The sequence below is a fragment of the Manduca sexta genome, unplaced genomic scaffold (assembly GCF_014839805.1).
Source record: "Manduca sexta isolate Smith_Timp_Sample1 unplaced genomic scaffold, JHU_Msex_v1.0 HiC_scaffold_3573, whole genome shotgun sequence".
In the NCBI taxonomy this organism is placed as follows: Eukaryota; Metazoa; Arthropoda; class Insecta; order Lepidoptera; family Sphingidae; genus Manduca; species Manduca sexta.
The window spans coordinates 1,212-12,958 of NW_023594656.1; the positions used below are offsets into that span (position 1 = coordinate 1,212).

The 11,747-nt window shown below is 39.8% G+C and overlaps 2 protein-coding genes across 2 annotated transcripts; both read right to left on the reverse strand.

Annotated features, from left to right (window-relative positions):
• Positions 1–2,214: 2,214 nt before the first annotated feature.
• On the reverse strand, positions 2,215–4,722 carry LOC119193053 (nuclear pore complex protein NUP98B-like; the record flags this gene model as incomplete). Its single annotated transcript, XM_037446749.1, has 3 exons — positions 4,694–4,722; positions 3,165–4,362; positions 2,215–3,112 (listed from the first exon to the last, which is right to left on the reverse strand). Coding segments are annotated over exons 1-3 (2,125 nt in total), but the record flags the coding sequence as incomplete, so codon positions are not given.
• LOC119193054 (nuclear pore complex protein NUP98B-like) lies at positions 4,447–11,621 on the reverse strand (the record flags this gene model as incomplete). Its single annotated transcript, XM_037446750.1, is given in 3 exon segments — positions 4,447–7,610; positions 10,894–11,408; positions 11,410–11,621. Coding segments are annotated over 3 exon segments (3,378 nt in total), but the record flags the coding sequence as incomplete, so codon positions are not given.
• Positions 11,622–11,747: the final 126 nt, after the last annotated feature.

Below are 11,747 nucleotides of genomic sequence, written 5' to 3' on the forward strand. Positions count from 1 at the left end.
ACTATGTGACGTTCCACAGTAGGTTTTCAGAATGAGACAAAGATTTTAGGTCTTATAAAGTAATTACGCTAGTTACAATTTCCTCTAAACTGGTACACATCAGTGCATGGACACAGTTTAACTTGGCTATAGAAATAGACATTGCCGTAGACACCTTATAACTATTAAGACAGACACTCACATATAACAGACTTACCAACAATAATTAAAATAAGTGTATATTGCCTATTAAACGTTATTTTTAAAATTTATAGCTCTATTACCTAGTAACTTCTATTTGCCGCTCAACCGGCATTAATCTTTTTTGAAATAAAAAGTACTCTATTCAATCCACAGCTCACTGTCTGAGTACCATATTTCATACACATTCATTTAGTTATTAAGGTGAAACTGATTAATTAACAAACATTCAAACTCATGTATAGAAATTTTACTTAAGTATATTATGTTATCTAAGACTGAACAACAAATAAAAATAAAACAAAAATAATGTGTTGTTAAAACTGAGTATATTTTACTATTATTTATTTGGAATATCTTGCATTACATTCACTATCCTGTAAAAGAAATTATTTTATTATTACATTTGATATTATCAGTTTTGTTAACATTAGTATTCAATGTAAGATGCCTTTGGTCTCCTAAAATAAAAAAGGAAATGTTTGTACAAACAATTTTAGATTTAACATGATTACATACTTTTGTTTGTAATTGTGTAAAATTATTGGGATTACCTACATGAAATTTTTGCTTTGTTTCCCTGGATCGATATTCACATTTAGAAGATTTTGATATTTAATTTAAAGCTGGCTAAGCCCTTGATTAAGACCTCTACCAATTACTTATAACAACAATAATGTATAACTAGTAAAAATTCTTCAATAATCTTTATTGTTATCAAACTTTATAGGTACAAAACTTTCACCACAAAGAAACTACATAGTATTAATTGTAATGTACATAATTAAGAAAACATTGTTTAAAAAGATACCTTCATTAGTGTTTTATATTTGTTTGGCCTATCTATTTACTAATAGAAATATTACATCGAAGTAATAAAAAATAAACTTGATTGACCTCAATTGTTGTCAAAAGTCGGGTTGCCAGTAGTAAAGTAGCTTATTTTTCACCGCTGAGCCCATAACACAAATTTGACTATCAAGATACAAAAACATAGGTTTGAATATTAATTCGATCATTTAGGATTTATGTTTGTTTTGTTTCTGATAAGGTAGAATATTATATTTGAGTTTTCACGATGTAAAGAGGATACTATCGTCAATAGAAATTATACAGTCGTTGTATCTAAATAATTAATTTGTCTAAACGCGCATAGACGCGCTGGATTGCCGCACGTTATTTTGACAATTCGTAACATGCCCGTAAGGCGGATGTGTCACACCTCATCGTGTTCATGAAATGTCAAATTAGCATCCAGAATACTCTTACACAGTCATAACACGAAGTTAACGAAACACGCCGTGTTACAAGTTCGACATTGTCGTAGAGAATCATGCCCTGTGCTTAACAAGCACATAACACAACGCGTCATGTTTAGGACGATAGAAATTTGATTTACAGAATACCATTCCACGCACATTTCTCGAAGATAACATGACACGGCCGCGTTACGCGTTTACACTATCATACAGAATAAGGGCCCTGTACATAATTAAATAATAAGTGTACCGATTACCGGTTTACGTATAAAGTCGTTTAACTTTAGAAGGAAACCTTTTACCTCGTTTTGGTATTCCTACCAGTCGATCTAAATAGGTGATACTTAAATACTTCTTAATTATTTTCCGAACAAATAAGAAGTATTACAGGATTGTGTTATAGGTTATAGAATTAAAAAACATAACATTCACATTGGCAGTGTAGTTTATTTACAAATCGATAATTTATTTCACAGAATATTGCGCTGACATTAATAAGATACCTATCAAATTGTATCTAGAATTTATGTTCTTTACTTGGGATCAAAAAAACTATTTAACATTTCATTATGTAGTCGGTTAGAAAAAGTCAACATTAAGGTATGGAAAAAATATGTAAATCGAACTACCTAGGAAAACACATGTAACGTGTATTCCTCTATATTTTTTTACGATCATCTTTATTTTACACTTAAAATTACGTAAACACTTAAATATATGTTTCACATCACGTCTTTTGATTTATTTGTACAGTCTAAGGTACTAGTAATAATACCCAGTTTTCTCATCAAACCCTTGCGGTTGCTTTGGTCCTTTGAAGTCTTCGGTTTTATGCGCACTTCCCTGCGCATCATGCGGAGTTGAGGGGTACTTGGTGTTGAGGAGACGCCAAAAGATGGTACAGCTGTTGTACTTTGACTGAACTTGTTTGCTTGGCAACACGGCTTCCCGAAGCCAACATCTGGTTTAGAACCCAAGGGCTGAGGAGTGGAGGCCTGAGAGATTCCACTACCGAATGGCTTTTGGACTCCGAAATTGGCACCTTGCACAGAAGATAGGCTTGTAGCCTGTGTTCCAGAATCCTCTTGGCTTAAAGGTGTAGTCGATTGCCCGAAAGCTGGTTGAGCTGTTGGGAATACTGAAGACGAAGTTTTGAATGGCTGGAGACTAAATTTAGATCCAGATAGCAAGGAGGGTGTTGAGGAACTTGAGGCAAAGGCGCTGGCAGATGACGTTGGTTGACCGAACTGACTCTTGATAGGCTGGATTTGTGACCCAAAAGGTCTGAACGGTTGGCTACCAAAAAGCGTCCCTTTGAAATCTTGCGGGAAAGACGCCGAGCTAGACGCCTGAGAACTACTGAAACCTGTAAATCCAGTTTGGCCGAACAGTGGTTTAGGCTGATATTTACCGAAAGCATTTACTGGGTGTTTGTACTGATATCCGAACTGACTCTGGGAGTTCTGATTGTTGGTGAAAGGCGCATAAGTGGTCGAGCTTTGTCCGAACGCAGGCTTCGATGGAGCACCGAATTGGGGTTTAGATTCTTGATGGTGCGAAGTGGAGAAAGGCTTGAATGCTTGAGCACCAAACTGTGAAGATCCTTGACTGGATGACTGTCCAAACTGACTCCCTAACTGAGATACACTCGATCCAGAGCTACTTTCAGTCTTCTGAGCATTAGAACCATATTCAGTTTTGGTGGCGGGATTTGTGCCCGAATACAGAACCGAATGGAGCTGGGGATGAAGTGATGAATGGTTTCGACTGGCTGAATTTGTTATATGAAGACTGCTGGCTGAATTGCGATTGGCTGAAAGCACTTTGCTGTGTAGTCTGCGTGAGCCCGAGTTGAGGTTTCGAGCCCTGTGCAACTTGAGAAGCACCAAACGGCTTGTAAGTTTGACTTCCGAACTGTGTCTGAGAACCTGGCTGTTGCTGAGGTCCAATCACACTACCTACAGTTTGATGTGTTGTTTGCGTCTGCGTGAGAGAGCTTCCTTGAGACGATTGCGGCACTTGTCCAAATTGAGGCTTGTTTCCTTGGACACCGAACTGTGATGTACCAAAGGGCTTAGACGGTTGAGAACCGAAAATTTGAGAGCTTTGACCCGACTGCTGTTGAGCTATAGAACCCACAGTTTGTTGCGATGTCTGACTTTGGCCAAAGGCGCTGCCTTGAGGTTTTACTCCCTGGATGCCGAATTGTGATGAGCCAAAAGGCTTAGATGGTTTAGAGCCTAATATCTGTGAGCCCTGACCTGTCTGCTGTTGAATCACGGTGCCGTCCACCTGCTGAATAGTCTGAGTCTGGGTTAAAGAGCTATCTTGAGGCTTTGCCCCCTGGACACTGAATTGCGATGAACCAAAAGGCTTAGACGGTTGAGAATCGAAAACTTGAGAGCCTTGACCCGACTGCTGTAGAGTTATAGAACCCACAGTTTGTTGCGATGTCTGACTTTGGCCAAAGGCGCTGCCTTGAGGTTTCACTCCCTGAACACCAAATTGCGTTGAACCGAACGGCTTAGATGGTTGGGAACCGAAAACCTGAGAGCCTAGACCCGACTGCTGTTGAATTTCAATACTGTCAATCTGTTGAGATGTCTGACTCTGGCCGAAAGTACTGCCTTGAGGTTTCACTCCCTGAACACCGAATTGAGATGAACCTAAAGGCTTAGTTGGTTGAGACCCTAAGATCTGAGAGCCTTGACCTGACTGCTGTTGAGTTACAGTGCTATCGATCTGGTGAGAAGTCTGAGTCTGAGTGAAAGAGCTACCTTGAGGTTTCACTCCCTGAACGCCGAATTGGGATGAGCCAAAAGGCTTAGTTGGTTGAGAACCGAAAACTTGAGAGTCTTGACCTGATTGCTGTTGAGTTACAGAGCTGACAGTTTGTTGCGAGGTTTGACTCTGCCCAAAGGCACTGCCTTGGGGTTTCACTCCTGAGCACCGAATTGAGGCGAACTGAACGGCTTAGATGGTTGGGAACCAAATATCTGAGAATCTTGTCCTGACTGCTGTTGTGTGCTCTCTGAGTTTTGAGCTGTCTGAGTTTGAGTGAACGAACTGCCTTGAGGCTTGACACCAAATTGGGTTGTAGTACCGAAAGGCTTGGATGGTTGACCACCAGATAAACCTAGAGAACCGACAGTTTGTTGGACGCTCTGAGTAGACTGCTGGAAGGTACTACCTTGGGAGGAAGGCACCTGTCCAAATTGGGGCTTAGATTCCTGAACTCCGAATTGGGGTGTTACGGTCGAAGGCTTTGAGGGAAGGTAAACATTATCAGGCTTCGTTTGTTGTTGTTTGTCGAACGCAGACCCGATAGTCTGCTGTGTTATTTGAGTCTGAGAGATAGAGCTGCCGTGGGTTTGTGACACCTGACCCAATTGAGGTTTAGCTCCCTGAGAGCCAAACTGTGAGCCAAAAGGTTTGTTAGATTGAGAAGCAAACTGATTTTGAGCTTCAAAAGCGGATTGTTGCTGGGAACCAACTGTCTGTTGAGACACTTGGGTCTGGGTTAGGGAACTTCCTGAGATGTACTTTGTGGTTGAGCAAACTGGGGCTTAGAATTTTGGACTCCGAATTGAGAAGAACCGAATGGTTTTGATGACTGACTTCCAAACTGAGACAAAGTACCCTGGCCTGATTGCTGCGTGCCTATAGTCTGAGAAGTTGTCTGCGATTGGAATAAGCTTCCCTGGGACTTCTGTGGTATCGAAATGGACTGAGGCTTTGTTCCCTGAGTACCGAATTGGGATCCGAATGGTTTGTAAGACTGAATGCCAAACTGCGATTGAGAGCCCTGTCCTTGTGCAGAACCCACTGTTTGTTGATTGGTCTGTTGGAATGAGCCCTGTGAAGCTTGGAACACTTGGCTGACTTGAGGCTTGTTTTGGCTACCAATCTGAGATGCTACACCGAAAGGTTTGCTAGGCTCCGAACCTAATTGTGTATGGGATTCTTGAGCCTGTTGCGTCACAGACTGACTGGACTGTGTAGACTGCTGAACGCTTCTTTGTGAAGATTGAGATCCTTGACCAACTTGAGGTTTTGATCCTAGGATACCCAAAGACGAAGTTATGCTAATAGGTGGTAAGTAAATGTTTGTGGCCTTGTTACCCTGAGAAGATTGCTGAGTAGACTGTTGGAAGCTACTACCTTGGAAAGATTGGGACCCCTGGCCGAATTGAGGTTTAGTTCCTGAGACGCCAAATTGCGAATTACTACCAAAAGGCTTTAAAGGCTGAGTTTGTGAAAAGCTGCCCTGTGACGACTGTGATCCAAATTGAGGCTTTAGCCCTTGGTTACCAAACTGGGATCCGAAGGGTTTTAATGGTTGAGCACCAAACTGACTTTGCGATCCATGTACATTTTGTGTGTTAAATTGAGATTGAAAACCTTGCTGCTTGTTGCCAAAATATGAACCTGATTGGCTGCTTTGACCAAAGCCAAATTGGGGCTTTGATGCTGGCTTACTACCAGATAAAGAGGGCTGGCCAAACTGGGACGAGCTTAATGATCCTTGCGAGAAACTCCCCTGGCTTGGCTGACCGAACGTTCCTAATGAGCTAGGAGTGGAACTCGGGGTAGGAGCTGGGATACCTTGCTGCGGCTTGTTATATTCATACAGTTCTCCTGTATATTGTTGTGCGGGAACCGATGGAGCATTCTGAGAACTTATTGGGGCTTTCTGGCTTTCTACGAAAGCAACAGAACTCGTTTGACCGAACAAAGATTGCTCCTTTTGAGTTGAAGGTTTCTGGCCCAAGAAATTGTTAGAACCTTGTTGGAACGATTGTTGAGCAGGCACTTTCTGGGGGAATGAGGGTACTGGGCTCGGGGATGGTGAAGGGAATGGTGATACTGCTGCTTGAGTCACAGCATTGTGGGATGGTTGGTACGCATCAGAGTTTGTGGTGTGAGAAGCTGATCCGAAAGGTTTGCTGGATGCTGATGATTGTTCCTTCTGTGACGACTGTGCGTTAAAACTTGAGAATTGGTTGCTTGTTTGCGATATTTGTCCAGCTGATAGGCTCGATCCTTGTGATACTGATGAAGGGCTGTTGAACGGCTTCGCTGGTTGCTTGTAATGGTATGAGTGATCTTCGCCTTGCGAATTTTGCCCTGAACTAGACTCATCAGAGCCGACTAGGAACCCTGCTGGTTGCGGCTGCTTCTTGTCACCAATTAATCCGAAGTTTTGAGGATATGCAGAAGCTGGTTTGAGAATAGCTGATAGACCAACAGGTTTACTTCCAAATTGGGGTATTGATGGCTGAGGAGAATATTGACCTTGTTGCGATTTGGATGGGCCTTGAAGTCCTCCTAAAACTTGAGGAGATAAACCGCTTAAACTAGTTTGAGAACCGGTGACAGATGCAGAGGCAGTGGCACTGGAGCCTTGAGACTGTGAGACAAAGCCAACTGGCTTAACACCACTAACAAAAGCAGGGGTTGAATCAATTCCAATCTGTGGTTTCTGATAATCCACGCTTTGAGCTGGGCTGTCGTTGCTAACCGATGGCGAGTATTCTTTCTCAGCTACATTTGATGAACCTGTTTGCCCCAAGTTCGAAGTCAAAGATCCAAAATTGTTGGTGCCAGGCTTGCTGAAAACACCTTCGAGAGGCTTGTTTTGTTGGATGTCCAAACCTTGTACTGATTGCTGGCCGGATTGACTTCCAAACTGCGTGAAAGAAGATGCCGTGCTTGGCAAAATACTTGAGTCTTGAGATGGCTGGTTAAGGGCAAACTGTGGCTTAACAGTTTGAAAACCGAAGCCAGGTTTAGATCCTTGGGCGAATTGAGAACCAAATTGAGTTATAGTTTGTTGGGACCCAAAGCTTGACTGACCAAATTGAGTCTTCGAAGGCGTGTGGACTCCTTGACCACTTTGACCAAAACTGGAAGATCCAAAAGAGCCAAAGCCATGGCTCTGGCCAGATTGGCTGGATCCATACACTGGCTTATAAGTGCTGAACGCTAGAGGCTTATCCGTAGACACTGAACCAAAACCAGGGAAGGCAGAACCTGCTTGGTTGTTCTGATTGATGACCACCCCACTCGCTTGAGATCCAGGTCGCTTCTCGAATAGGCTCAGTTTATCATCATGCTTAACGCTGTCAGCGTAATCGCCTTCCGCATTGTATTTCTGCGAGTCGTATGAGCCTGTAAATAAAAATGAAAGTGATCATTTGTCAGTCTAAAACGCTGTACAGATGACAATTTGTCAAGCACAATAGAAGTGTCGCGTACGTAAGTTAAATCATTTCTATTGCTCAAACGCGCCTTTGATCTCGAAAACGATTTATTATCGATTCAGTAACACATGTTTTGTGCTTCGAACATCTGTTTTGACATAAATCTTTGTAATTACGAAAATCGATTTTTATCACTTCATACAATCTAGACGTATTTATTAATCTCTGATAATTTGCATTAAACATGACATAATAGATGTTATATAAAATGTGCGTAGAAAAAATAAAACATAAATTTTCTAAGTTTTTGCAAACAGACACAATAAATTTAATAATCCGGTAAAGAAAGACGTTTAGCCTTGAATTCATTGAACGTGTATAAAACGATTTGTCGGACGGTAAATTACATCACAACCATTCAAATTATCCGCTAAACGATGATCTAAGTAAAATTGTTGGAATTATGATCACCAAGCAATCGAATTGTTATGCCGGTTCACTCGGCAAAATAAATTATCATCGCCTTTATTTCCATATAAATAAAAATAGAATTGCAACCTTTTCTTTTTGTATAAGCCTTTAAATCGTAAAACTAGCCTTCATTCCCCTATGAAACGGTTTGGTTAATAAACCATTCCAAAGTGGAACTTATATTAATAAATAAAAGTATAAAGCTGAAGAGATTATTATTTGTTTGTTAAACGCGCTCATTTCTGCAGTTCTAATGCTCTGATTCAAAGAATTATTTCTCATTAAAATCTAATTATCCCTGAGTATTTTGGCTACTCTTTAACCCTGGCACCTTTTTCACAAACGGTGCCGCGAGCTAAAGCTAGTATATATATTTTGGAAATTAACTAATCTTACGCTGCAATTATTGCCTGATGAACGCAATCAGCTGCGCAGACAAACGGACATAAAACTTAACAAACTAGATAATAATTAACAAATTGGTGTTAATAGCTTCTGTAATCCGTTAATGGTACATTGATTGTGAATTTTTTGATATTTCTGCAGTGAAGCAAGTAGCATGTGTTAAAAATCTACATTGTTTTGAAATTTACTGTATGGCGTTTACAGAATCCGTCATTAGCGTTGGCTCACTATTTCGACCGTTTATAATATGAAATCCAAATTAAATTGTAAGAACAACCCACGCTCTATTTGTGTAACGTGGGAGCCTCGAAAATAAACATTTAATGGGCCAACCTAAACAGTACAAAACTATGATTGGTGAAAACACTATTAACATTTTAATATTCATTTTCACCGTACACAAGGTGTTAAAACCGCCATAGTGGCCCACGTAAGTGTGTCGCGTTCCGGGATCATTCTGTGTATATTTGGTTTCAACAGGCCGGCATAATTGTGTCGTTTGTCGAGGGATAATCATCTCTCGTCAGTCGACATTCTATTGGACCCACTTCACTTACCATCAGGTGCAGTTAGGATTACTTTACCGCGCATTTATAAAAATATGATAGTTTGTAATTATGCATTAGGTACCTTTGGCTTATTATCTCAATGTTTCAATATTATAATTATTACCGATGCGGAAATGGCATATGCGACCCTCTTTTTTCTCAAGTATAAAAATAACTTAGTGTTATGAGACCTTACATGAAATGTCTCAAGGTGAGTGTCAGTGTATAAGTAGCATATTAAATTCATAGTTCTTTGTCGTTATTACTGTTGGCAAACTTAGTTAGTGCTGGTTATCAAAGGCATGGCATATGTATATTTTTATATATAATAAAATCGTTAACATTGACTGACAGGTAAAAGTACAGGATTAGGTGATGAATTCAAGACAATATATATAATAAGATAAATATTGTTAGTCTAGCAGCGAGACTTTTTATCAAACTCTTTATAAATAAAGTTTTAATCCTATAGTATCATTATGATGAAGAATAAACCTAAACTTAAATAACTGCATTCAACTATAATTGTCTAACTTCAGGTATAAAGTCTAGACCGTTGATATTTGAAGATAAATCTCGCAAAACAGGTCCATTTATCTAAGTGCCATCTTCACGTATAACACCTTTTTTGGAATTCAAAACAATAAAACGCGGGATATTTTTTTTCACGCTATTTTTAACCAAGGCCACGTTGACTTTGATATAAACTTTAGTGTTGACGACACGTAACGGGTTTAAGCCCAAATTTTATAAGAAATGCTAGCTTGTGCTCGCGGTTCCACCCGCTTGTAATAAAATAAAAGTCCCACTATATATTGTTCGGGATAAAAAGTTTATCGTTTAGGGTCCGAAACCATCTTCGTCGTATGTCTACTACATCCTTAGTTATATAAGTGATTTTAATTGTTATTTAGAAATTATAATTATTCTTATAAATTGTTATGGCGTATCATAAATGCAACTTTGTTCGTCTTACGGGATAACATAACGTATTTTATTTTATCTTCATTCAAAATCTTCAACAAAATTAAAAACATTTTGGTAGTTCAACTGTAACACCATATCAGACAAGAGTTAGTTTCGCATTTATAAGTATAAAAGTATTGATAGCGTATTAAATAAGTTTTGAGATTTGTCTTTGAACCAAAATTATTTAACGTAAAATTATGATTAGTCCACCACTTTTAACGTTTCAAGTATTTTTTATATAAGACAAAATTATTCTTCATAAATAAGCAAGTTTAATGTCCAACTGTTGGACAACCTCCAATGTCAATAATTAGGACTGAATCGTAAGGATGAATGTGGGGATGTCCAATGCCTCAACGAATCGCTAAAATATTTATATAACTATGTCCTTGCCTAAAATATATTCATGAACTTTCAACGTATAGACAATACAATAAAACAAACAATCTGAATTCTAATCAATAATCTATTTATATATGCATATTTTTAAGACAGAAATTATGCAAATCGCTGATAAACGAGTATTAACAATTATGTTTTGGAATGTTCGTTATATATTGCATTTAAATTATAATTAATATTATTAAGTATTGTTTGAAATTCAATTGCAATATTTGTAAAAACAAATAAAATGTTTATGAAGCTGCCTCTACTAACCTGTTAGTTACTCTACTCATTAATGCGGAAGTTTTCCAAGATGTTCGGACGTTTAGCAAAAGTAAACTTGGATACCACTGAATGTCTTTAGATAAAATTTGAAACACATAGATCATGTTCTAGATAAACATATTACGGGCTATTTTGAGAAAAATCCGCAAGGAAAAATGGAAGTAAAGCATAATAATTACAACAACTCACCATCATCATAATGACCAGCAGCCTCCTCCTTAGCGTTCTCTTCGATGGACTTGATGATGTCATCAGGGATCGGTGGAGGAGTCGGCAAGTGGCTTCCCTGGGGCTGATACCCTCCCTTGTCAGCGGTGTACGTCACTTTGTAGTCCTGCCCGTCGTTACCCTTGTAGGAGTATCCGCCTTGCGCGTGGATTCCATCGTGAGCCACTCCATTCTCTCCAACGGCAATGCCATTGTCGGTTTGGAAGCCATAGTTGTATTTGTGCGATTCAACATTATTTTGGTACGACAATGTGTTTGAATTGTAGTCTTTCGAGGCTTGGGGGAGTAAAGTCTTGGATTTGAAGACCTGACCTTCAAATACCGGGCCGATTGGCGTTTCATGCTCAGGTATGGGGGCAATTCTGGCAAATGTGTTAGGGATTTGGCTGAAGGCCGATTCCCTGAAGGCAGCATCGCCGACCTTGGATGCTGTGGAGCCGTAGGACTCTCTTGATCCTCCAAGTCCGGTTTCTTCAACGCCAGGAGGCCCTGGTGCCGGCTGCGGCTGCGTCTACCACCACACCCTGGGCTTCATTGACGAAGCCGCCAGCTGGCAGCTCATCTCCGGACACGAGTGGAGCTTGCAGCGACCCTGCGGACCCGCCTGCGGTTTTGGCAGACGCTGGCGGAAGGTACGTCCGGTCGAGCTTCTCAGCGCTGCACAGCGCAGCTAATGCTGCGAATATAATCTGAAAACATTACACAAAATAATTTCTTTTCTTGTTTGTGCAGTTTTTAAGAAATAAATACATATGAAATAATTTATTATATACAATGAATCCTATAAATTTAAGTATTAAATGCAATTTAATATG